Raw genomic sequence first — 27,747 nt, forward strand, 5'->3', positions numbered from 1 at the left:
CCGCATCAGACTCTGGGCTGACAGCTCAGAGCCTGGAGCCTGCTTTGTATTCTGTGTCTTCCTCTCTCTGCCCGTCCCTGTTCGCACTCCGTCTCCCTCTTTCTCTCTCAAAAATAAACGTTAAAAAAATGAAAGTGCATATGAGTATTCTGGTTAGTAAAGGAAGAAGAAATAAGATAAATGGAATACCACTATTTTGTAACTCCTGATGAACTGATGGGTCTAGACAGTGATCATCAATGGGTACCAATTTCACAAGAAATGGTCAAATTACCATTAGGTGCCTTCACATGGTAGTACAAAATGCCCTCTATAACACTGTCTGGCCAAAACAACCAGCCAGAAACATTCTAACATGAATCTGATCAAGCCTATCTAGCTACCAATTTAGAGGAAATACATGGTTCAGAGGAACACCCTACAGGAATGAGATTAGCAAAATCTAGGTCATGGCAATCTGCAGAATAAATGACCCGCCTTCTTTAACAAGGAAATGGGAAAGGAAAAAATTGGAGGGTGAGCATATAGACCTGCACTGTCCAATAGAGTAGTCAGTAGCCACATGCGGCTATTTTTAAATTGGTGAGAATTCAATTAAAAAAAAAAAAAAGCAATCCCCCAGTTTATGAGTATCATTTCTAGTGCAATGCAGAAATTCTAATGGACAGCATTGCTATAGACAAACAATTATAGGATCTGTGTGCACTGCATAGACCTTATGTGGATCCCAATTGTAGAAAATAGACTTTAAATTGTTAAACAGAGAAATTTTAAGTGACTGGATATTTGATGACATTAAAGAATTGTTTTTATTTTTAAAATATTTAAATATTTATTTATTTATTTATTTATTTAGAGTGGGGGGAGGGACAGTGAGAGAGGGAGAAAGAATCCTAAGCAGGCTCCACGCTGTCAGCACAGAGTCTAACGCAGGGCTCAATCCCACTGTGAGATCATGACCTGAGCAGGAATCAAGAGTTGGATGCTCAATCGACTGAGCTACCCAGCTGCCTCAAGAATCGTTTTTTAAAAATGAGGTGTGACGGGGTGCCTCGGTGGCTCAGCTGGTTAAGCATCTAAACTCTTGATTTTGGCTCAGGTCATGATCCCACAGGTTCATGAATCTGGGATGAAGCTCTGGGCTGTCAGTGCAGAGCCTGCTTGGGATTCTTTCTCTCCTGTCTCTCTGCCCTTTCCCCTGTGTGTGCTCCCTCTCTCAAAATAAATAAACTCTACAAAGAAGCTCTTTTTAAGAAATGAGGTGTGATGATGATATTGTGGCTTTTTTTTTTTTTTTTTTTTTTTTTAAGAGAGAGAGAAAGCATGCATGCATGCAAGCGCAGGAGAAGCAGAGACAGAACATTAAGCAGGCTCCAGGCTCAGTGCAGAACCTGACTCGGGGCTTGATCCCATGAGCCTGGGATCACGACCTGAGCTGAAATCAAGAGTCAGACACTCAACCGACTGAGCCACCCAGGCACCCCTGTGGTCATCTTTTTTTTTAAAAAAAGAGTCCTTGTATGTAAGAGGTACATACTGAAATAGTTAGGTAAAATGGTGTCTGAGATTTGCTTTTAAATAAATTGGCTGTGAATATTTTGATTACTGTTGAAACTGGGTGAAAAGGACAATGAAATTTCATTAAAATTGTTCTCACTTTTGTACAGGTTTGCCTCTTTCTAGAATAAAAAGGTTCTCCATTTACATATGTTTGAAACTGTTCATAATGACATATTTTTGAGTTTCTGTTTTTGTTTGTTGTTGTTGTTTCAAAAAGCATATGAGCACCTAGCTGCCTCAATATGACTAACTGGGAATTTGCTAATTTCCCCCTCTTTAGTAGCAGCACTGAAAACATTTCTCTCCTCTTAATGGTTCAGTGTACCCAAAACACAGGCCAATCAGTGTCTTCTTTAAAAGATGTTATACAGACTTTCCTCTGTCCCTACCTCTCTTTACCTGGAGGACAGAAAGAGGAGAGAGAATGTTAAAAGCGGAAAAGTATACATCCTCTCTACTGGTCTCCCAAAATGTGATAGGACAGATATCAGGAATTTTCTGGGATCTTGGGCCAACAAGAAGCCAGGAGATGGGTGCCCTTCGTAGAATAACACCATGGTAGACATGGTTGGTGATGTTGTGCCATCTTTGGGGAGCTTACTGAAAGTTGCTTTCATCCACTTGAGTGTAGTTGTAATGCAGGTCTCGGCAGCCAGAAGCCTGAAGTACTGGTCCCCGCCATCCAAATCTCGATGTTTGGTGGGAGTGACAATAGTTTTTAACTCCCATTTATCTATAGGGCTTCCTCACCCAACTTCCTTTTACTCAGCATCTGGCTAAACTGAGGAGTTTTGCATGACATTACAAGGTTGTGTAAATGACAACATATTATTGCAACACACATACAATTTTATTCACAGGAATCCAATTTTGTGAGAGTATTTCCGCAGCACTCCCAAAATACAGTGTTATGAGACGCAAAGGGAGGAGAAGGCTTCTGCCAAGTTGAGAATCATTTCCCAGACCCCTTTCCATCTCACCCTACTTGCTTCCTGTTGATGGCTTTGCTTTCCAATTTATGTGGAACTTATTGGTGGAACATCTTTGCATAGCCCCATCCAGGAAGAAGCTCTGTGATGTGTGGGTCGTGAGTTTGCTCAAGCAAGTCAGACTCTTCACAAGGAATAGCGAGACATGAGGACTGGGATGGAAGAGCTGGCACCAGTAGAAGTCCAGGGACAGCTCCCAAGCCCCCACCAGGGCTCTCTGAGGAAGGCCATGGCCGCTGCCCTCGCCCTGGATGGGGAATCCACAATGGGTCGCCGGAAAAAGAAGAGGAAAGAGTCCCGCCCAGAATCTATCATCATCTACCGGTCAGAAAATGAGAAACTGGATGAGGAGCTTGGGGAATCAGAAGGTGGAGACCGACCTAAAGAAGAGGAGGGGGATGATTTCCTAGACTATCCTGCAGATGATGGTAAGTCTCTGGGGCCACTTACTTAAAGCCACAGGAAGGAATGAGGATTCTCCAGAAGATAGACAGGGATTCCCTCAATGACCTATTTCTTCTTGTTGATACAGTTCTTCTCACAATGTTGCAGTCTTCATTCAACAAAGGGACAGTATTTATTAAGCATTTACTATGTTCTCTTCTCAGTGATATGGAGACCTCTGTCCTTTCTGAACTCCTAGTGTAATAGAAGAGACTGACTTATACACAGAAATTAGTAACACAAGGAGATTATGCTAATTATTTAATACACGTAAGATAAAGAAGCTGATAGTTGACTTTTACAAGAATCGGGAAAATGCAAATTATAACAGCAAGAAGTTATGATATCCCTTTACACATAAGTTGGCCAAAAGTTGGGTAAAATATGATAACATCAATCTGAGAAAATGGATATACTCTCATATACCTCAAGGAGAAATGGAATCTGCTTTACCCACTTTGTAGGGAAGTTTCTCAGTATTTATTAAATTCCAAATATGCATATCTTATCGTCTAGAAATTCTTAGTATCTACCCTATGAAACTTATGCCCATAGGCATAAGGATGCATGTATAAGAATGTCTGTTGCTGCTAATGAAGCCGTGGACTGTCTGGATTAAGCATCACCACGCAGCAGTAGACAGATGAGGTATATCTATTTGTGTAGATGCTCTAATCTCTAAGACATAGGCCCACAGTGGACAAGGCAAGCAATGTCCCTGCTCTCATGCAGTTTACCTCCTAGTCGAGAGAAGACAGACGTGAACAAGTCAGTAAATAAAAGGTAATTTCAGAGAGTGATATGAGTTGCAAAGACAATCAACCATGGCGATGGTGGAGGGCATGGGGGGAGAGATTGCATGGCTATGCAAGGGCCTCTGAGAAGTGACATTTGAGCTGATATTAAGGAGCTAGCTATGAAATGGTCTTGGGCAGAGCTTGTAGAGGAGGGGGAGCGGCAGGGGCAAAGACCCTACGATGGGAGCACCACTGGCCTATTCAGAGAATGGAGCTATTTCTGTGTAGGGAGTATAGGGAACTGTGGGAGGATGGGCAGAGGTGTTTAAGAGGATTATGCCAGGCCTTGCAATCATAGTAAAGAGTTGGGGGTTGGTTAAAAGTGTAAGGGGAAGTCAGTGGAGGGCTTTTAAGCAAAGGAGAGACACCATCCCATTTATATTTCTAAACAACCACTCTGGCTTCTCTATAAAGAGTGGATTATAAAGGGTAAGAGTGGAAGCTGATGAGAGACTGTCGTATCACTACAGCCACGACGGCACTAACATAGAGGCCAGGACAGGTGATAGTGAGAGAGACAGCTAGGGAAGAGAGGCAATGTGGAACTTGTTAACGGATCAGAGGCAAGTAGCGAGAGACGGGGAAGTGTCAGCAATGACTCCACAGAGACAGTAGGTGGTGGTGTCATTTACTGAGATGCGGGAGATTGTGAAATCCTTAGGTTCTGGGGGAGCAGTACAACTCTTCTATCTGAATAGTCAGACTCCCGGCCACTCTCCCAGGACCTGCTCTTTAGGCGGGTCCATTCGGTCCCTCTTCCAGTCAGGGAGCGAGAAGTCCTGCCCATACTCTCCTCCACCTCCACTCAGAGACTACTTTCACATATGAAGGACCACAGACTTCCCTGTTTCAGTATCTCCAGCCTCACTCCAGGATGGATGGCCGAAGGATGGCCGTTTAATGGTGGTGGTGGTATGTGGGTGTGTGCATGTGGAGGGGGGGCATTTGTGATACGGGTGGTGTATGTGTGGGGTGTGTGTGTGTGTGTGTGTGTGTGTACAGAGCTTGGGTATGAGGGCTGAGATGACCCCAGGCATGTGAGGAAGCCTTTTCTCATGGAAGCACAGACACAGGGCTGAGAAGGGAAAGGGAGCAGGGTGCCCATCAGTCTATACACACACGGTGCCATCTTCACACACGCTAGTAGACGCTCCCAAGCAGTATTTTCACAGCACTTATACACTAGAAATAGGATCATTCTAAAGCAGTGTCTGTGGCAAAGTCCCTCACACCTCTTCACATCACAGAGACTGTGCCAAGATTGAGGCCCAGAGAAGCGGGCAGACAACACTCTCCTGCTTCGCCGTTTTCTCAGGGCCCACCTGTGTGGAGGGAGAGTTCACTGGGGGAGTAATAAGACCAGCGGTCACCTTCCTGAGGGAGGTCCACTCAGTCCATCACTGAATCACTGACTCTAGGACTGGGCCAGGTGCTATGAAAACAGGAACTCTTGTACCCAGCCCCCAGCTCAGGGGATGACACTGTGATGAAGTGCCCACTCTTCTGACCTTGGCTTCACCTCCTTAATGCCCTGCAGGTATGTGGAACATGCCTTTGGACAGCCGCTATGTCACACTAACCGGGACCATTACTCGAGGGAAGAAAAAGGGCCAGATGGTGGACATCCACGTCACATTGACGGAGAAGGAGCTGCAAGAATTGACGAAGCCAAAAGGGTCATCAAGAGAAGTAACACCTGAAGACAGAAAGGCCTGCCAAATGGGAGTTGACCGTGGGCCCCACGTGGTCCTTTGGACGCTGGTCTGCCTGCCTGTAGTCTTTATCCTCTCTTTTGTTGTCTCGTTCTACTATGGCACGATCACCTGGTACAACATCTTCCTCGTGTACAACGAGGAGAGGACCTTCTGGCACAAGATCTCATGTTGCCCCTGCCTCATTCTCTTCTATCCAGTGCTCATCATGGCCATGGCCTCTTCCCTGGGCCTCTATGCTGCTGTGGTCCAGCTCTCATGGTCCTGGGGAGCATGGTGGCAAGCTGCCCGGGACATGGAGAAAGGCTTCTGTGGCTGGCTCTGCAGCAAGCTGGGCCTGGAGGACTGTTCTCCCTACAGCATCGTAGAGTTGCTTGAATCTGACAATATCTCAGGCACTCTCTCCAACAAGGACTCTGCCCAGGAAGTAGAAACTTCCACTGTCTAAACTTCCAAGAACTTATTTCCTTCTGTGGTCCCAATAGCCTATATATCATCTTCCAATTCCAGAAGATTTGTTCTTTACATTAGCCCCCTACCCCTCTCAGTTCTGGAAAATTCTAGCCCACACGCTTCTTGCCTACTATCTTGATGGTTCCAGGAGAGCAGGGAACAGAAAAGCAATTTATGCCAAAGCAATCCAGCCATGGGTGAATTCTTCTCATTCCTTGCTCTAAAATGACCATTTATCTGGGACAGGAAGCTTAGTTGTGTGTAAGTTCAGGAGCTTGAAGATACTGGTGCCTGGAACCCAGGGGAGTATGTGACTAAAGGTGACAGGGTGAAAAGGGAGGCGCCAGGGAGACCAAGTTCACCAAAAAGAAGTAGGATGGAGAGAAACAGGAAGCAGGGCTACCACAGTGTAGCAGGGATAGTGTAGTAAAGATCTGTGTGTATCACTTAGATTTTGATTTAGTGGCATATGATTAAAACCCTAAAATATCCGTAGTTCAAATAAGATGGAAGGTTCTTTATTTCTTGTGCAGAAGTCTGGAGGCAGACCATCAGGGGACCTGATGAAGTCATCCAAATCCCAGGCTTTATTCCCCTACCATTAGTAGGAGGTAGCCCTCTTTGTCCTTGTCTTCAACACCTCTGTGCTGACTCCAGCTCCGGCCATCACACCCACCTTTCTGGCAGGGCAGAGGAAAGGGCAAAGTGCCTATCTTCCCTGTTTAAGGAGACTTCCCAGAAGTGTCACTCAACAGTTCTTGGATCTTATTGGCCAGACCTTAGTCACATGACCTCACAAGCGCAAGAGACTGGGAAATGTCTTTTGGTTGGGCAGCTATATTCTAGGCTAAATTTTTGGGTTCTGCTAATTTAAGCAAAAAAAGAAACATGGCTATTTCGGCAGGCATGAAAGAATCTCTGCCTCACAGTAATTACTTAAATATATCCAGATCCCAACGTGCTAATATAGTTTTATTTATTTATTTATTTATTTATTTATTTAGGCCTGAATGTTACACAGAGAATTTATACATAGATACTAGCTATATATACTATGTATATGCTATAAATAGATATTAGCAGCTCATGTACTTTGCAATTAGTCTGTAATGTCATGTGGTTTCAGGGTTTTTAGGAAGGAAGAGTGAACAGTTGAATGCAATTGGTAGCATAACGTTTTTCCTGATAGTGAAGGCAGGACTGGGCAGTGATATTTAATCTAATCTACATATTAACGATTGTGTAGGGAGGGATTGGAAACTTCCCCCAACAGGGATCAGTAGCCCTAAGCATGTAGAAGACAGAGTTAGCTTTCTGTCTTTTGGCAAGACCTCACTTACAGCCTCACTCACTCAGACCTTTCTGGAGTTTAAGGAACAGTGGCTTTCCACTGTGAAGCTTGTGTCTTCCTGGCCACTAGGGGGTGTAAGCCAGATGAATACAGTTTGATAGAATCTGAACCTTTTTTCCTTTTTTTAAGGTTATTTATTTATTTTGAGAGAGAGAGAGAGAGAGAGGGAGAGAGAGAGGGAGTGCATGGGAGGGGCAGAGCCAGAGGGAGAGAGAGAGAATCCCAAGCAGGCTCTGCATTGTCAGCACAGAGCCCAAGCACTGGGGGCTTGGACCCACGAACCTTGAGATAATGACCTGAGCCAAAATCAAGAGTTGGACGCTCAACCAACTGAGCCACCCAGGTGCCCCAAACTTTTTTTTTTTCCTTTTTAAATTTATTCTTGAGGGTGTCTTTCTAATTTCAAAGAATTGAATCCCAAGAGGTCAAGCAGATTTTGGAGGTTTGGATCCTCACAAGAACAGCTGGTGCCCATTTCTTGTTCATGTCTCAGGAAGAAACTGTGGAAAGAACTGCCGTGAATCAAACCAGATGAGTCAGTAGTGCCTTCTCATGGAAGGCCCGGGACATTTGCCTAATGTATGGCGAATGCCACCTTCAGAAGAACCCCTTTTGAAAACAACGACAAAAACTTAGCTTCACACGACACGAAACAAAACTTTGTCCAGCATTTTTGAAAATAAACTTGGTGCTCTCCGGTGCTTTTGCAGAAATGTAAAAAATTGAAATGAAGACAAAGAAAATAAAAATAAAATCTAATTAACATTTGTTCACATAGCCTTTGAATGTCTCTAAAATGGCTTTGAGTGCTTCAGCCTGCAGAAAACGGGTGAGTGTGGTAGCTGTCCTATATATGTATAACCATCTTCATATGGATCCTTATATCTTGAATCTTTCCACTAATTTAAGGGGATTTACCTAAGCCTCCATTAGGAAGTTGCAACCACACTTGTCACATTTTTCTGGGATGAGGGAAACCAATGGCCAAGGCCAAACATAATCATGATTAGGACTAGGGTATAGTGGCCATGGTGGCATGGAGGAGGATGGGGTGAAGGTGAGGTTCAAGGGATTCTTAGATGAAGAGGACATGGCCTTCATCCTAGTGAAAGAAATGGGCTTATAAACTGAAATCATTCAAAAAGGGCTCTAACAAGGTTTGTAAAAGCCTAGACTAGAGGCAGGAAAACTTAAACAGATCTAAAGCGATCTCATCTTTGCTGTTAGCAAATACCTAGAGAATAAATACCATACAGGAACATTCTGTTAGCTCATAGTTATTCAATCTTCATGGTGAATATCAGGAAGGAAGACTATGCTTTCCAACTGCTTTGCAGCCATAATACACTGAGCTGGGTAAACTATAATTGATCCAGCATGATGATATTGCTATTTCTAAACCATCCTGTCTATTGACATTAAGCAACACTTTCATGTCAGTTCAAGTCCAAGGGGGCATAAAACCCTTATTCTGCAGGATTTTCATTTTTTTTAATTTATTTATTCATTTTGAGAGAGAGAGAGAGAGAGAGAGAGAGAGAGAGAGAGAGAGAGGGAGAGAGAATGAGTAGTGGAGGGGCAGAAAGTGAGGGAGAGAAAGAATCCCACATAGGCTCTGCGCTGTTAGCACAGAGCCTGAGGCAGTGCTCAGACTCAACAAACCATGAGATCATGACCTGAGCCGAAACCAAGAGTTGCATGCTTAACTGACTGAGCCACCCAGGCACCCCTCCAGGATTTTCAATATAACAAGATGCTAACTTTTAAAAAGTTTAGATGACCTAAAAGTTTCCTTGTGCCCTTGATGGCCATCCGTTGAAACAGCTTCGTGGATGACATAATTCCCCCTCCCAGGAAAGGAACCTGTACTGGAGAATGTGTGGGTGTGAGAGAGTGGGGAAGAGGGAGGAAGAGGAAGAGAAAAGAGAAGAACTAGAAACGACATGCAAGACAAAAGCACAGACATTGTTGACACAAAATGAACAAACCTTTTAGAATCTCTAAAAGTAAGAAAGACTTTTATTCAAGCCCAAGTGATGACATGCTCTTTGGAGAATGAAGTTTTTACAGAGATTCATGCTCTTTGGAGAATGAAGTTTTTACAGAGATTCATGCTCTTTGGAGAATGAAGTTTTTACAGAGACTCATGCTCTTTGGAGAATGAAGTTTTTACAGGGTTATGTACTGTAAGGCACGAATCACCAGCTTAAACGCAAAGGGATGCAGGGAGTACGAGTATCGATCGATAACTCAAGGACAAGATGGGTTCCGTCATCCACAAAGCAGATGTATGATGTACATGTGGCAGCCCATAAATCAGGTTACATACAGTCATGCTGACTTAGTAAGAAACCTAGAATGGCTTTCTTTGTCTATCAGGCCTTTCGAGAGTTTTTCTCTCATCAACATGAAAGTTACAAATTTCCTTCACCATAGTGAATTTCCAGTAATTCTATCTACTTGTTACATAGAAAAAAAATTTTAAATATTTGAGTTTTAAAAGAACCCCTTGGGTTTGAACCAAAAGCTTGAAGTGCTGTGACATGGGCTGTGAGCACATGATCAACATTTTTTTAATTAAAAATTTTTTTTATTTTTTTTTCATTAAAAAACGTTTTTATTAAAACACAAGGACCAGACGTGTGGGCAGAAAAAGCTTGGGATGGTGAGGAGCAATTGGTTATATACTTTTAAGTAGGGGGGTAGGTGGGTGAAGACAAAGGAAGATTCTAAAATGGATTTTCATATGTTAAAGATGACTTATAGGCTCTTAGAGGTCTGGCTATTGTCAAGCTACAGTTGCTTTTTGCCTCTATCACAGCATTGACATTAAGGCAGTTGTGAGTTCCTTGAGGAATGTCATCCTCCGCCTGTCTCAAGTATTTGTCAATGGCCTGCAAGTTGTAAGGAAATTTAATTTTACTTACATCTTTTTTGCCTTTGTTCTCCTCATCATGAAGAGCCTCCCCAGTTCTATGAGCACGCTCTGAAAATGTCTGACTCTACTGGCACCAGTGGATAACAACTGTCTCCCTCCAGGCCCCTCCTTCCTCATGGTATCCTTATCTTTTCAGCTTCAGTTTCTCCTTATCCCAGGCCCATCTGCAAGAGGGAGAGAATCTGGTTGGATTTGATTCCCCGGTTTGGACAGAAGTTTGCAGCTACTGTGCAGATTGCCGGACCCTTCGTGCAATCACCTCTCAGCTAGTTGGTCATTCGGTATAGAAGATCGCTGTTTCTGTGCAAGGCTAAAGCAAACTGGGCACTTTCTTTTGAAAGGGGCAGTGAGCATGTCAGGCACTGTGACTGATAGCCCCCAGATCTAGAACACCTCCCTAGATTTGCTTTTGGAATTAAACCTCACCTCCTCCCTTCCAAGCCAGCAACACTTCAGACTATTGGGAAATCCTTAGTGGGTGCTATGTCTTGCTTCCTGGCCAGTGCACGTCCCATTTCCTCTGCAAAGAAAGGAATCAATCCCAGTCCTGATTGCCTGGAAATCTTCCTTCAGTAGTTGGTTCCAAAGTCATCGCATCTGTTTACTCTTTCATTAGCCCCTTTTTAAAAAACAAAACAAAACAAAAACAAAAACGCCCACAACAGGCTTTTAGAGAAGCTAGGTGATTTTCTGGATTCATACTCCTACCCAAAGAACTCGAACTCCAGAACTCTGACACTAACTGCTGCAGGGATTACTCTCAATAACGGCAAAAGGAAGCGAATCTTTGAGAGCAGCGATTCATCTTTACCAAATTCTAAAGACCTCAGCAGCTCCTGGTCCCCAAGCGCCTCACCGAGGCAGGACGCAATGTATCTGCGCATGCTCTGAGCGTCAGCGCACAGTTTCCCCGCCTCTTCCAGGCTCCTTGAGTTGCGGCCCTTTTTACGACGCCCTGCCTCCGACTCCGCCGGACCTTTGCAGCGGTGCGCGAGGTTCCTGCCCGGAAGAGGCGGCTGAGGCACCCGCGCGCGGACAACATGGCGCGGTCCAGGAGTAAGGTAGACAGAGCGTGGCCTTGGGTTTTCCTGGTGCAGGGCATCCGGAGAGGGTGGTTCGGAAGCAGGAATCATGGGATCACCGCGGTGCCAAGGATGGGGGAAAGAAGAGGTGATCGCGGCGGCCCGTGGCCGGATCCCGAGAGCCGGCCCGAAGGCTGCGCTGAGAAAAACTGGGGATTTGGAGTCAGAAGACCTGAATTTGAGCCTCGTCTACTCCCCCCTCACTCCGCCTCCTCGGCCCTCCCATCCTCTGACTTCCTCCTCATCACCTCCTTGTCCCACCTCTTCCCCACCCTCTTTCTTTCTTAGTCCAACCTCTTCTCCTCCATCACTTCTTCCAACTCCTCCATTTCTGAGCCTTAGTTTTTATAAAATCTATACGAGAATGAAAGGTTTGATAAGCACCTACCCACAGACTTGGAGAAGTTCAGAGAGGGTCTGTGAGTAAAATACGTAACTTAAAACGTAAAGCGCCATGTTATTACCTCTGTAACAATCTTTCACATTTATCGAAAATTTACCCTGTAAGGCACTGATGTAAATGCTTTATTCTTATCCCATGTAATCTCCACAACAAACCCATGAGGTGAGAACTATTATTCCCAGTTTACAGTTGAGAAAACTGGGGCATAAAGAAAGTGAAATGCTTAGCCCAAGGTTATCCAGTCCGTAAGAGGTGGAATTCATACGTGACCCCAGGCTGTCAGGTTTCAGAGCCCTATCTGTGTTGCTCGGAGCCTGTGACCCTCATTGTCCCACATTAATAATAGACGTTATGATGGAATTTTTAAATGACTTTTTTCAATATAGGCAGAGAGTGGTGGTTGTCTCTGAATGATCACTAGAGGGAGATGTGTTCCAGGGAATTGTTTGTTCATCCATCCAACCATCCAAAGGCTAGGCCCTTTACTAGGCATCCCGTATACAGATAAACAAGATAGGAATTTCAACAACGATCCCTAGTCCCCTCAAGTCCCCATTGGGAAATGGGGATTAAAGCGATTATGAGCATTCGATGCCACTTACCTTTTTGTCCTCCCTTTCAGTTGCTGAAAATACTGCAGCTCTAGTGGAGCAACTGTTATGGCAGGTGGACTTGCAGCAAAATTCTCACAGTCTGTATTGTTTCCGTGTGTTAATGAAGAGTTACTATGTTGCTCAGTTTCCCTTCCCTGGTTTTCTTATTCCTTGCCAGAAAGGAAGTTGGAAGTGTTACACAGACCATTCTTTTGGTTCCGGAAAGAAGTTGCGTATTTTGAAGCCCCTTGATGCCATTTTTTGGATACTTGATTCCTACTAAAAGATTTTTAGTCCTCTAACTTAGAGTTTTCTGGTTTAAAAATAGCTTTTATGAATGTGTATTAGATAAATGCAGCAACATATTTTGGGACTCTTAAATTTTTTAAAGAGTCTTATAATCAGGGCATTGAAACTATGGAGTGTAAATTTTGTTGTTCTCAAGGGAAGTTTGTAGTTTATTACCAACCTTTCTTCAAACGTACTGTCTTTACTCTAGAAATCTCTTCATATTAGTGCATTTATGTTCAGTGCTTTTTAAACTAGGGAAAAACTTAAGTTTCCACATGTTGCCTGAGATATAACCAAACTTAGAAATCATCTGTAACTTCTCTGATAGGAACTCATCTAGATTTTTCTGACACTCCTAGGATCAGCAGATCACTGCTTCAGAAAACAGTGGTTCTTTTATTGATCACTTCTTAATGTTATTTTTCCTCTTTTCATAGAGTCAAACCAGTCTTCCTGTAACTTCCATATGTTGATCCTATTCTTGCTCATTCTCTCTGGCCAATTCTTTTTTTTTTTTTAATTTTTTTTTCAACGTTTTATTTATTTTTGGGACAGAGAGAGACAGAGCATGAACGGGGGAGGGGCAGAGAGAGAGGGAGACACAGAATCGGAAACAGGCTCCAGGCTCTGAGCCATCAGCCCAGAGCCCGACGCGGGGCTCGAACTCACGGACCGCGAGATCGTGACCTGGCTGAAGTCGGACGCTTAACCGACTGCGCCACCCAGGCACCCCTCTGGCCAATTCTTTTATAACACAGGTGCCAAATATTTGGGCGGAACTATCATGTTCTCCTAAATCTTCTCATCTGGCTCAGATATCTAATTTTTTCAAACTGTTCCTCACATCACATTTTCTCTAGATCCTTCTCTAATCTGCTTATTTCATGTTCTGTTCTAATTAGTATTTCTCCTAAGATAGGGTGCTCAGGACAGCTCACAGTTTGTCAAATGTGGTCTGATCAGTACAAAGCACAGGTGAGGCTGTCATTGCCAAAGATTGTAAACTCTGGAAAAGGCCTTGGATCTCATCTAGTTCAACAACTGCTTCCTGCCTCTGAATTAACAGTGAGGTTTTATGTGACATTCCCAAGGACTCAGAGCTAATTTGTAATGAAGGTGGGACCTGATGGTCTCCGGTTTGCTAATCTAGTCTTTTTTCACCAGAAGAACTTTGTTTTCCTTCTTTGAATTCAGTACACTGTTGATACAACCTAAAATATTTTGGAGGATGGGATGAGATAGGTGTGGGAGATGTAGTGCTGTAGCCATGTCATATTGGTGACTCATTTGTATAATCCACACTGAAATTGTGAGTTGCTATTTGTTCAGATCTCTTTCAGCTCATATTCAGTTGAATTCTGGATGTCAGACATAGAACTTTACATGTAACCATTTTATTTTAGTTTATTTCCCCTATTTCCTTAGTCCTCTATGTATGTGATTGCTATCTAATGACTAGGTGTCTTTATTTATGTGGTTCCTCTACCTGTAACTCTCCTTGTTCACATGATTAACTCCTAAACATTCTTTAAGACTCACCCAAAAACCACATCCAGAAACCTCTTCTGCCTCCTTACTCCTCCTCTATCCCTTCTACCAGTCTTGGATAGATGATCCTCCTGTGTATTCTTTTAGTGCCCACTGCCCACATCTGTCATGGAATATTGTGCTGGTATTATTTGTTTATGTGTCTATGTCCCCTACCAGAATAGATTTGGTCTTAGTCTTCATTCTAGATCCCCAGTTCCCAAACTGATTTAAATTGCTGGGGTGTATCATTTTAGTACATAAAGATTGTAGCAGTCTCCTGTTGCCACAAAAATGCTTCATAACAAGCTATCCCCAAATCAGTAACTTACAGAATAAGCATCTGTTCTCTGTTCTCATGCTTGTGGTTCTACAAATCAGCTGCAGTATGTCTGATGTATTTTGGGCTCAGATGGGCTGGATTTAGCTCTGGCCTATGGGTTTTCAGATTTGCTTCCCATGAGTTTATTCTTGGGCTCAGGCCAAAGGAGCAGCAGCTTCCTGGAGCATGCTCCTATCCTGGCTTTCTTTTTTTTTTTTTTATTTTTTTTTAATTTTTTTTTTTAGGTAGCCTCCATACCCAGTGTGGAGCCCAATATGGGGCTTGAACTCACAACCCTGAGGTCAAGACTTGAGCTGAGATGAAAAGTTGGACGTTTAACCAACTGAGCCAGCCATGTGCCCCCTGGCTTTCTAAATAGGCTCCATGCCCAATGTGGGGCTTGAACTCATGACCCCTAGATTAGAAGTCGTGTGATCTACTGACTGAACCTGCCAGGTGCCCCACTTGCTTTCTATCTTTTAGAAAATATTAGGGCAATTTTAAAGTTTCTCTGTAGTGGGGAGCCTGGGTAGCTCATCAGTTGGGCATCTGATTTCAGCTCAGGTCATGATCTCATGGTCTGTGAGTTCAAGCCTTGCTCTGTGCTAATAGCTCAGAGCCTGGATCCTACTTCAGATTCTGTATCTCCATCTGTCTCTCTCCCCCTCCTCTGCTCATGCTCTGTCTCTCTCTCTCTCACTCAAAAATAAACATTAAAAAAAAAAAAGTAAAGTTTCTCTGTAGTAAACCATTTACATGTCTTACATACACTAGGCGGAACACCCCCCCCCCCCCCGCTTTGCCATGCGTCCCCTAAGTTCCCTAAAGTACAGGTTCTGTGGGTGAAATAAGAAAAGGACATATCTGTTTTCTTTTTTTATGACCATTAACATTTTCTCACTCTTTGGAACTTTGTTTCTAGGCAGCTATTGTGCTCTGTATGGATGTGGGGTCTGCCATGAGTAACTCCCTTCCTGGTGAAGAATCTCCATTTGAACTAGCAAAGAAGTTGATGACCGTGTTTGTGCAGCGACAGGTAAGTTTCAGCCTGGCCTTGAGCTCGTAACTCATGTTTTAACTGGTTGTTGTCTCCACTTAGTAACACAAGATACCAGCCTGCTTATGATGTCTGGCCCCAGTGTTTGTGGGAATCTGAGGAGGTTTTTTACATATACTTACGTGTAAGTCCAACTACCACTAGAGCCTGACAGTTTTTTCTTCCTTTCTTCTGGCCTCTACAGTAGAAATTACAGTTTTCATGAGAAACAAGACAATGTAATAATCTCTGGAGCCAGGTGGCCTGGGTTTGAATCTTTGCTCTGCCGTGTCATTTACTAACCTGGTAATCTTGAACAAATCCTGTTCCAGTTACCTTTTGCTGGTAACATACTATCCCAAAACTTCATGTCTTAAATGATTTTTTTTTTTTTTTTTTTTTTTTAAATCAGTTCTCATGGTTTGGGGATGACTGGGTGGCTCAGCTGGGCCTCTGTGGCCTCTTGTGTAGGTCCACTCAGATGGTGGCTGGGCTGAATCATTTGAGGGCTAAACTGAGCCAGACGTCTCACATGGCTCACTCCCATGGCTAGTAGTTATGTCTTCTGGTGGTTTTGAACTCAGCTGGGGCTGTCCATCAGAACTCTTACATGTGGTTGTTCCATGGAGCTTGGGATTCTCCCAGTGTGGCAGCTGGGCCTAAGAGGGAAAGTCCGAAGAAGGAAAAATTTTTTTTCTTCAATTTAAATTTTAGTTAACATACAGTGCAATATTAGTCACAGGAATAGACTTCAGTGATTCATCACTTCCATACAACACCCAGTGCTCATCCCCAGTGTAGCCCATCCCCCATCTATCAGTATCAGCCCTCAGTTTGTTTTCTGTCATTGACAGTCTCTTGTGATGTGTTTTTCCTCCTCATTTTTTCCCCTTCCTGTATGTTCATCTGTTTTGTTTCTTAAATTCCACGTTTGAGTGAAATGATGTGGTATTTGTCTGTGTCTGATTGACTTATTTCCCTTAGTATAATACATTCTGGCTCTATCCATGTCATTGCAAATGGCAAGGTTTGATTCTTTTTGATGGCTGAGTAAATATTTCATTGTAGATATATATCACATCTTTATCCACTCATCAGTCAATAGACATTTGGGCTCTCTTCGTAGTTTGGCTGTTGTTGATAATGCTGCTATAAATGTTGGGGTGCATGTACCCTTTCAAATCTGTATTTTTGTATCCTTTGGGTAAAGACCTTATAGTACAATTGCTGGATCATAGGGTAGTTCAGTTTTTAGTTTTTTGAGAAACTCTGTACAGCTCTCCAGTGTGGCCGCACCAGTTTTCATTCCCACCAACATTGCAAGAGGGTTCCTAAGAGTGACCTGTCTATGTGGCTTTTTATGACCTATCTTTAGAAATCCCAGAAAGTCATTTCTGCTGTTGTTAGTCTAGCAAGTCACTAAGACCCACTCACATTCAGCGGGGCAGGGATGGGAGGTGGGTGGTAAATGACATTCCTCTCTTGATTTCTGTCCCTTCTACCTGGTACGAGTGCTACTTTTGCTAAGTCCATGAAATTCTTCATTCACTGGCAACTGCTATTCCTCCTGGACACCTGTTTGCTCTGGGTGTTGCCCTTTTCACTGTGACACTGACACCCTACCTGTCATCCTAGATTTTAACAAATTCTGATGACCTGGATTCCTTAATGTGTCAAGAAGAGAATGTTCTAACTCCATTCCTGGTTATAGTAATTTGTATTAGTTGTATTTCAGTAATGCTGCCATGTACCCCAGTGCATAGATTTTTTTTTTTTTTTTAAAGAAACTGTGCTTTCAGTTTTTATTTTTGGCTCTGCCTATTCCGTGGCAGTGTGGATCTGGAAGGCTAGGAGACGATACCTAATGCCAGTCTCATGCTGCACTCAGAATTGCCTTCCCTCTCCTGGCTGAAGTTTTGTTGTTGAGCAGGATTACCTGGCTTTAATATGAATCCTTGCCCAGGATGCAAATAGAGTTCTAGCTGGCCTGCCCCATGGTGTGCTGGACATGTTTGAAGCCCAGCAGCTGGAATTTTTTTCTCCAGGTGCAACGGGGGATGTATTTGCAATTCTTAACACACTGGGGAACTTAACAGACCAAACCAGAATGAGGAAAGACACAATTCCATCCTCTGTCTACACAGCACTCTTCCCACTGGTGGAGAAGGCTACGGTTAAGTAGGTGGGAACAAGACTGTGTTTTTGTTAGATCCTGTTTTTTTGTTTTTGCATTTTATTATGAAATGTTTCAGGAAGGAGGCAAATACAGAGAATACTGTGATGCAAACCTATTTTCCCATTGTCTAGCACTATACAGTACTCAAGTTTTACCATATTTGATTTCTTTTTCTTCTTTTAAATGTTTATTTTGAGAGAGAGAGCGAGCGCACATGCGGGGGAGGGGCAGAGGGAGAGGGAGAGAATCTCAACCATGCTCAGCACAAAGCCCAAGTGGAGTTCAATCCCACAACCATGAGATAATGACCAGAGCTGAAACCAAGAGTCAGATGCTCATCCAACTGAACCACCCAGATGCCCGTCTTTTTCTTTTTGGCTTAAAAAAATAATAATAATAATAGTTACTGATAAACTTGCGAGTCCCTGTGTATCCCTTCCCGATCTTCTTTTTTCCTTTTTCTTTCTCTCTTTACTTCAGGATTTTCATAGTCCTTACCATGTATATTTAATACTTTAGGACATAAGTATATTCATAAATATTTACTATTGTATGAAGCTTTCAAAACATGTAATGTTATAATATGGTACATATAATTCTGCAACTTACTTTTTCTCAACCATAATTATAAGATTTATTCATACTGAAAAACATGCACAAATTATTCATTTTTTTTTTTACTGGGGTATAATATTGTATAAATATTCTGCAATGTGTTTTTGCATCCTGTGGATGGATGGTCAGTTTCTACTTTTTCTCTGTTATAAACAGTGCTGAAGTGAACTCTCTTGTCCTTGTCTTCTTGAGTACATGAGCAAGAATTTCTCTATGGTATATATACCTATGAATGAAATTGCTGGGTTAGAGGATATGAACCAGTAATTTTTTTTTTTAGTCCTCTGGAAAATACTTCCAAAAAGAGTAAAAGCTTTTCAAATTATCCATAATTAGTTTTCACTGAGAATTAGAGTCTGATTGGGTTGGAAGTTATCAAGAGTAGTTAACCACTCTCCGATTCTCCCACCTGTAATTCTGTTGAAATGAGAGATGGGACCTATAGTCAACGGAAAAGTCTTCTTAGAACCTGTGAATTGGGGCGCCTGGGTGGCGTAGTCGGTTAAGCGTCCGACTTCAGCCAGGTCACGATCTCACGGTCCGTGAGTTTGAGCCCCGCATCAGGCTCTGGGCTGATGGCTCGGAGCCTGGAACCTGTTTCCGATTCTGTGTCTCCCTCTCTCTCTGCCCCTCCCCCGTTCATGCTCTGTCTCTCTCTGTCCCAAAAATAAATAAAAAATGTTGAAAAAAAAAATTAAAAAAAAAAAAAAAAAAAACCTGTGAATTGTCATTGTCCCATGGGCCATCTAGCCCAGTATTCTGTTGTTGACAGTGGACCCAGGAACATGCCATAGGGAGGTATGGTTGTATTGCTCCTTGAAGGTTAGGTATCTACTGCCTTTCAGGTGGTAGTTTATGATTCTTAACCTTTGAACATTTTTCTCTAGGTGTTTGCTGAGAGCAAGGATGAAATTGCATTAGTCCTTTTTGGTACAGATGGTACTGAGAATGCCCTTGCTGGTAAGGATCAGTATCAGAACATCACAGTCCACAGACACCTGATGCTACCAGATTTTGACCTGCTGGAGGACATCGAAAGCAAAATCCAACCAGGTTCTCAACAAGCTGACTGTATCCTTTTTCAGCCAGAGAAGACTCTTCAGAAATTTCCTTTAATCTGAGGAATCATAATCCAGTTTGGTGAGGCTCACTAGAAGCCCACCTCTGAGTATATGGGCATTTTTTGGCTCTGAAGACATGGAGATGATGGTGTGTGTTGGGATTTATTCAGGTTGGGTTGGGTATCTGCACTCCTGACCCTCTAGCCACTTGCCCCTTCTCTGCACTAGTGATACTGAGTGGTTCGGAGGCACCATAAGGGAAAGATACCAGTGGGTATATTTCTGTATTGTTATGTGCAGAAAGTTTAGTGGTGGTGATGGCTGGAAATGTTTGCATGTAAAGAACATATTTGTAGAAGAATGTAGCATTAGCATTCCCTATGCTTTCCTGGATGGAGGGTATTTTTGTGTCCAAAATCAGACCGATATCTAAACTGAGATTTCCAATTTCTTCCACGTGTACTATGATTTTAAGTGGTTACTCTTACTTTTCTAAACCGTAATGTTCTCCCTGATCACTGGGAGGTGCTGCTGTGCTAAGAGTGACTTACAAATGCCACATTATGGCTCAGGTCATATTTAAGAGTGGACTCTAATCACGAGAAATGGATTCTAGATATTGTAAAATGACATCATAATTTTTGTTTCAATGCATGGGAATGTGTTAGATTACCTTGGGCTTATTTTATTTTTCCTGATTATATGTTTCAGGATATATACTGTGATATGTGATTACAGCATATGTGATTATATGTTAGTGAAATAAATGTTGGAAAAAGCACTCTTTGGCAAGTGCTTTTAAATCCTCACAGAGTCAGCCCAGAGTTCACGGTTTCAAGCACTGTGGACTTCACTGGAAAAAAGTTGCATGATCTTGGGATAAAGGGACTGTTTAGTGATATTTTCTGCCCTTAACTAGCTGAGTCCTGGATGCACTCATTGTGTGCATGGATGTGATTCAACAAGAAACTGTGTAAGTGTCTTCAATTGAAGAGAGGTGGAAATGAGTCATTCTGCAGAAATTGTATGTGTTGCTGTATTCTGTACATGTGTGATTCATTGCTAATCAAGCAGCATGTTTGTGTGGCTAAAGAACCATTTGATAGAATTCAGTGGTTCAGTTCAGCCTCTCTTTTTTAAGTTTAAAAAGAGCAAGGGCTATAGTTTGTGGGAATTTCTCTGGGAGAAATACATGTTTGGCTTATTTCAACTTCCTTCCTATTTGACTTAATTACCAGGAACTTTAAAAACTTCTATATGGTATTGTTCATAATCTGACTGAAATTAAATGTATGAAACTAATATAGCACCATATGTTAACTAACTGGAATTAAAATAACTAAAAAAAATAAAATTAAAAAAAATAAAATTGTAGTATTAAAAAAAAGAAAAAGAAAATGCCTAGCTCTGACCAGCCACCTGATTCATTATTTAATTATTTTGCCTTTAAAATATGGGTCTTTGAATCTATTTACACCCACCCATTCCTTGACTGTTAGGAAAAACATTAGTACTAAAATCTCAGGCCTCAATTTGTATTTTCATTTCTCAATCTCTGTACATTTTGTGTAAAATCCTGCCAGTAGCCCTGTGAGTGGAACTGGGCCAGCATGTTTGGAAAGTGAACCTCAGGAGACCGAAGTTGTAGTTACTGGGAGAGTTCCTTGTGTATACTCTGCCTAAGTGGAGGCTGGAAAGGGATCCTTTTCTTTTAAAAAAAAAAAAAAATTTTTTTTTAACATTTATTTATTTTTGAGAGACAGACACAGAGCACAAGCAGGGGAGGAGCAGAGAGAGAGGGAGACACAGAATCCAAAGCAGGCTCCAGGCTCTGAGCTCTCAGCACAGGGCCCGATGGGGGCTCGAACCCATGAACCGCAAGATCATGACCTGAGCTGAAGTCAGCTGTCCAACCAACTGTGCCACGCAGGCACCCAAGGGATCCTTTCTAATCCCAGTGACCATATATTTAACTGAAGTTAAAGTTGGGAGATCAGGGATTTAATATCCACAATGCTCAAAAATTTTGCCCAAGATGCTAAAAAGTATGAATTGTAACCAGGCTGACTATATGTTTAGTAGAACTTAACTGAGCATCAGTGATATGTGGGGTTCTAGAATGTAATCACATTTCTTAACTGTATTGAGATTCATTTCTTAGCCTGTCTCTAAGTCCAGTGACCAAGTGCATTTGAGTTTGTAAGCGATAATTCAGGAGAATGATTTCTTATTGTGATAACTTTCTCTTTTAGAGGAAAGAAGTTTGGAAAGAGGCATATTGAAGTGTTCACTGACCTCAGCAGCCCATTCAGCCAAGATCAGCTGGATATCATAATCCATAACTTGGAGAAGTCTGGCATCTCCCTGCAGTTCTTGTAAGATCATGAGAATAACGTCTGAAGACCAATCCTGTGCTCTCATAACGCAGGGAGTAGGGCCACTTTCTAAAGCCCTTGGTTCCCGCGAGTCTTCTGTTTGCGCTCACAGTTGAAATATGTTAGATGACTGACCTCAGCAAACATTCACTGAGTACCCTTAATTCCAGGAACTCTGAGTTTTAATGGTAAGGGGATGAAAGTCACAGTGACACAGAATTTAGCTCAGTAGTAGATGGTTTGTTCATGCTTCTTGGACTCAAAGAATTCAGGAATCTTTGGAGGATATTCAGTTTATTTCTTGCTTACATAGAAGACTTTATCCAAACAGTTACCAGATTGATGGTTTCTTTTCTTCAGCAGTTCCAGAGTACTGTTTTGCGAGCAGTAGATGTTTTTAAGGTAGAGAGGAATGTCAACCTGAGAATTATTTTAAACCTGTAGAATGCTTATTTTTTAACTTTTAAATCTAAAGGATACACACACGTACATAAGATGTAATTTGCTTGTGTGTATTTAGGCATGGGGTATGCAGATTCTGAGCAAAAATGTTCACAAAATATCTCATAATTTGTTGCAAGGTAGAGTCCCTCCTTTCCCAGGCATTTACTTTCTTTATCTTCAATCCCTAACAAGAAAGTTCTTTTTCACCACACTAATCCTTCCTGTTGCATTTGAAACCTGTTTTTCTTGTTTTATTTTTGGTGAAAGCAGAGTGATAATATAGGATGTTGACTTACCAGTCTTCTGAGTACACTCATTTTTCAGACTGAGAGCTATACCAGGAAGCCTCCAGCTCAGAATGGTAAGCCTTCGGCTTCTTTGAAATGCCTGCCGTTGGAAATTAAGAACCTCTCTTGCATGTATGTACCTCTTAAGACTGCTGAGGGGCAGCTCCTTTCTGTAGAACTGTAGAGAAATAGTTCAGAATAACCCATCAGACTGATACTTGTTAAGATAGTACTTCAGAGAAATTAAGTGCTTTTTAAGTGACACTTTTCGTCTTATTGAATTGAGGCTTTCTAAGTACTTCAGAAGCTCTGCCTGGCTTCTGTTCCCTGTTCATAATTTCAGGATGCCTTTACAGGGTTGAAGCATCCTGCACTTCTGTCAGTGTCATTGGAAAAGGCTACTTTTTTGTCTGAGTAATACTGCAAAGCGTGTTGAAGAGGGAATGTAGCCTTACCACTACCTGCTTATTTGGCTGTTTTTTTCTTGTATTTGTGCTTGTGCTACAGATCTCTGGCATACAAAGTAGAGTTTCTGGTTTTATTGTTTGGTGTATCCCGTGGATGATTGTTGTAATTGGAGTGAACAGAATACCAGCAGGTCTAAGAACCACCGTGTTCTGAGTAGGCTCATTCCTTGGACCTCATTTTTAGTTTGTTCTGTTGGCTACTGAGAAAGTTTATATCTGGTCGAAAGCAGGGTAGAAAGAACTGTTAACTGTAACTTCTTTTTCCAGGATAACTTCCTGACTCTTCATGTTCATGTCACTTTTCCCATCTTCCAGGTCTGTTTTTTTGTTTTGTTTTTTTGGTGCAAAAGGGTGTTTTTATTATAGCACCAGGACAGGACCTGTGGGCAGAAAGAGCTGCATCTCTCTTCTGGGTTGTTAATGGAAACAGCCACAGCCTGATGTGAACCCTGTGTCCCATGCCCTGCTCTGTAGAAGCTCTTTATCTGATAGGTCATGCAGGATGTGCGTATCTGTCATGCTGGGTATACGTCGACAAAATTAAACAGGAAGCTTTATTTTAGTTATAGCAGATGAAATGGTAAAGAAATCACCTTAAAATAACCAGCCACACAGAATTGACCAGTAGGTGATGTTGAGGGAACTGAAAAGGTTGCTCTTTGGGTTTCTGGGGGCAGTGCTGTGACACACTGCGGGTGCAGGAGCCTTGCCCTCTCAGGTGACCGAGTCCTCGCTGCACATCGCTCACTGGCTGTGGCTCGGCCGGATTTTGCCATGCAGCTTCGGCTTCTTTTTAGGAAATGGGGGTAAAAATTTTTATCCACCTAATGTGTAGGATTAAATGAGGTTGTTTACATGAAAACATTTATGAAGTACCATGTAGAGAATTATCATAAAATGCGCTTGGGTGGTTGATTTTTCAATTTGTATATTGATTATTGAATATCTCCATGACTGGTAACCCCATCTAGTAGTTTTAGTCTCATTTCAAACAGAATGAAACACGGGAAAGAATTGGTTTTACCTATTTCCAGCAATTCACTGATGTCTGTCTGGGAATTCTAAATGTACAGTAATAAAGATAACATTAAGTATATTATACACATTCTGCCATTTAATCCTTAAAATAACATTGAGGGATTACTAAAGGTGTTTATTTTATTTATTTTATTTTTTATTCTTCTTCTTTTTGGCTGCCTAGAATATCACCTGCCTTTTTCTAGGAAGCAGTCCTTCCTGCACTTTAACCTCCTGGCTCGAATGAGAGCGAGCATCTTCTAGATCTGGTCCCCAGGTTATCACTGATCCCTGGCTTTTTTGAATTGAGAGTCGAGCATTAAACACGTAGTCCATTCCTCTTTGGTAGCAGAACTAGCAGTGTGTGCTTGAAAGAGCTCATGGGTGACGCGGAGGGAGCCAGTGAGAGAGTGGAGCCAGCACAGGGGCACATGGAGATGAAATGGACAGTGAGAGGGTTGGGGTAGTCCTTGAGGCATGTGAGACTGCGTCCAGTCATCCGAAGGTCATGTGCCACCCTGCACTTTGAATTATTCAGCTATGTAAACCAAGAAATTCCACTCTTTTAACCAAACCAAAAAGGCCTCGGTCACTCGAAACTGATAGGATATTGACTAAGGGTGATAAGTGCCATTTGAGAGAGGAGGGATTGAAAGCTCAGGTGAGTGGCATGCCCATTTTCTCATAAGCCAGCGAGTGACAGTCACAGGAGGGGAACCCAGTTTATTATTTGGCTTCAGAGCTTGTCTTATGAACAACTGCCGATCTTTTCCTGATAGTTTGCCATTCCCTGTTGGCAAGGAGGATGGAACCGGGGACAGAGGAGATGGTAACTCCTGCTTGGACCAGCATGGACCCTCCTTTCCTCTAAAAGGAATTACTGAGCAGCAGAAAGAAGGTATTCGGATGGTGAAAAAGGTGATGATGTCTTTAGAAGGTGAAGATGGGCTGGATGAAATTTATTCCTTCAGGTAAGAAGTGAAAACATTGATTCTAACTTTCAGTCATAGCCATATAAATTTCTCTTTTGGTCAGAGGGCTCCCTAATTAGCCACTCTTGAATTAGCAGTTATTCTGTAAGAAATAGTCTGATTTTTATGGACGAAATGGTGTACCAATCCCTGATCCCCTTTAAGTTTTTTGAGTAGTTAAGGGTATATATGCTCTAATTTGTTTTCCTCAATCACAATTTTAAAATATTTCTTGTGAAATATAATTGACAAACAGTACATATTGATTTTCTAAATATAGATACCCTTGAAATATTGTAGGTAATAGAATTTTCGAAATTGAATGATAGTTTCCCAAGGGGTTGGCAAAGGAATCAGTGAGGAATCCTGTAAAGTGATGTTTCCTGTCATAACGTGTGTTCTTACTGTAGCATGTGCAAATATATATTCCTAAGTTGTTTATTTCAAATTTGGACATGGCTTGCTCTAATGCGAGAATGTCTTAAGTTAACATATTCACCATGGTATCATAAATAAAAATTGTAAGCCAATACAAATTAATGTTAAAAAAGTTTATTTTCCTGTATCATGGCAGGGAGGGAAATTACTGTCTGTGTATGTGATGACACTCACAGTTTGAAGCTACTTTGGTGTTGGCTCTTCTGTGAAGATGTGGACCAGAACTTTGCCATGTGATACAGTAGCCGTTATCCACGTGTGGCTATTTAAATTTAAATTCATTAAAATTAAATAAAATTAAAAATTCAGTCAGTCACACTAGCCACCTTCCAAGAGCTTGCTTAATAGCCTATTGGATTGGCACGGTTAGAAATAGAACATTTCTATCATTGCAGAAAGTTGTACGGGAGAGCACTGGGCTAGACTTGTTCTTATCTAGACTTCTACTTGGGGAGGTTTAAATCTACTGCAAAAATGTTCCATTTGTTCTCAGATGTTATGTATTAGATGCTAGTCTTTAGAACTTGCCCTGGGACAGAATTCAGACCTCATGGTGATTTTAATGTCACTCAAACTAGTGAGGTCCTATGGACAGGTTAGACCTGGTTCAGACCCATTCATCCCCCAACAAATCCAAAGCCAAGGCGTATCATAAACTTTGCAAACAGGGCAGCAAGTAGAATATCTACTGTTCATTATAGACTATTTCTGAAAGTTGGAGCCTCTTGAAACCTTTTTGTCCGTAACTCTGAATGGTGTCAGATAATTCTCTTTACCTTTTTGTAGATCTGTTTTTCATCTGTACTAGGAGGATTGATCATAGTCTGGATTATGTGCCTTGAGTGTTTGGTCATTGATTCCTTTCTCAGTGAATACTACAAATTCCACTTATCTCCTCTAATCTTCTCTGCTGTGTTTGATTAGAGACCAGATAAAAATAGAATTGATCTTGACTTCTGTTCAAATGAAGTAGCACTCTACGTTGTGTTGGTACTTCCCAATTCTCCATCCCCATCTATAAAAAGCCTAGAGTTATCCGCTTTACCTTAAGACTAAATATGGACTAAATTCCTTTATCCCCTGGAGAATATTTAATACTCTCTACTATGTGCACATATATGTGCTTTTTATTTAAGGGTGATTGGAATTAACTAATAAATTATAGAGTTATGAACAGTGATGTTAAAGGATGGTACCTACCCTTTGATATTCTGGAGCAGGGGTTCTTATCCCCAGGGTGATGGTTTTCAGGGAGTTGGTGAACCCTTTAAATTGTGGGCAAACTCTTATGGGTGTGCTTTTATCATATCCTCAAAATATTCTTGGTCCTGCAAAAAATGTTAACCACTGGCCAGGTTGAAAGAGAAGATTGAATAGGGGAAGAAAGAGATGATCTTTTTTTTACCTGTGAGTAATGTAATTCAACTTCTTCCTAAGCCAAATCAGTTGTATTCTGGCTGTGTCCTCACTTGGGGTTGTCATTTTCCTTCTGTCCCCTGCTGTTCCTCCTTATCATCAACGACAACTCCGTTCTCATTCTAGAAAACTTGAGTGCATCATCCAGTGCAAGTTAATGTTTTAAAATTGTTGCTTTTGGTGTGTGTGTATATAATTTTTTTTTTTTTTTTTTTTTTTTTTTTTGGTGAAGTGAGAGTCTGAGACAACTGCGTGTCTTTAAGAAAACTGAGAGGTATTCCGTCCCTTGGCTCTGCACACTGACCATTGGCTCCAATTTGGCTATAAAAATTGTGGCTTACAAAGCGGTGAGTGATACATTCACATTTTTTAAATTTTATTTTTTTAACGTTTGTTTATTTTTGAGAGAGGTAGTGTGAGCGGGGAGGGGCAGAGAGAAGAGGAGACACAGAATCCAAAGCAGGCTCCAGGCTCCGAGCTGTCGGCACAGAGCCCAACACGGGGCTTGAATGAATGGTGAGATCATGACCTGAGCCAAAGTTGGACACTCAACCGACTGAGCTACCCAGGTGCCCCCATACATGTTTTTTCAAGCAATGTGCCAGGCAGGCAAATATGCTTATTTAAGGAACTGACAATTCATGTGTGGGTTATTCAGTATCATAATTACTGCTTCTCTAACTGCTCTCCTTGTTCCTCCCATTTCTATTTAGCTTTTATGTAAAAAGGCATATTAGGAGAGGAAGTTTTAAGAATTGTCTATAATCCAGGTTAATTCCCTCCTGTCTCTTTTTCGTTTCTTTTTTTTTTTTTTTTTTTTTGAAGGAAAGAAAATGGAATACATTAAGTCATGTCACTGTAGTATCATAGCAGAACTGTAGATATACACTAAAGAAGTCCAGAGTTTTAGACACTCAGTCTCACCCAATCCAGTTGTTAATGATCTGGTAGTAACAGCATCCATGACGTATCAAAAAATACT

At 41.9% G+C, this 27,747-nt stretch overlaps 2 protein-coding genes across 2 annotated transcripts in view; both read left to right on the forward strand.

Annotated features, from left to right (window-relative positions):
• The first annotated feature begins 2,694 nt into the window (after window positions 1-2,694).
• TMEM169 (transmembrane protein 169) lies at window positions 2,695-7,527 on the forward strand. Its single transcript, XM_003991122.6, has 2 exons — window positions 2,695-2,977; window positions 5,328-7,527. Exons 1-2 carry the CDS (start codon window positions 2,695-2,697, stop codon window positions 5,948-5,950), a joined length of 906 nt encoding a protein of 301 aa, XP_003991171.2. The 3' UTR covers window positions 5,951-7,527.
• Window positions 7,528-11,176: 3,649 nt separating this feature from the next.
• The window catches only part of XRCC5 (X-ray repair cross complementing 5), a 90,583-nt gene continuing 74,012 nt past the window's right edge, over window positions 11,177-27,747 (forward strand). The window contains exons 1-7 of the mRNA XM_006935540.5: window positions 11,177-11,305; window positions 15,385-15,498; window positions 19,177-19,360; window positions 20,275-20,323; window positions 21,603-21,725; window positions 24,720-24,911; window positions 26,998-27,112. Coding sequence (XP_006935602.1) covers window positions 11,285-11,305; window positions 15,385-15,498; window positions 19,177-19,360; window positions 20,275-20,323; window positions 21,603-21,725; window positions 24,720-24,911; window positions 26,998-27,112 — 798 coding nt within the window. The 5' untranslated portion in view covers window positions 11,177-11,284. The remainder of the gene's footprint in view (window positions 11,306-15,384; window positions 15,499-19,176; window positions 19,361-20,274; window positions 20,324-21,602; window positions 21,726-24,719; window positions 24,912-26,997; window positions 27,113-27,747) is intronic.

Source organism: Felis catus, chromosome C1 (assembly GCF_018350175.1).
Source record: "Felis catus isolate Fca126 chromosome C1, F.catus_Fca126_mat1.0, whole genome shotgun sequence".
Classification (NCBI taxonomy): Eukaryota; Metazoa; Chordata; class Mammalia; order Carnivora; family Felidae; genus Felis; species Felis catus.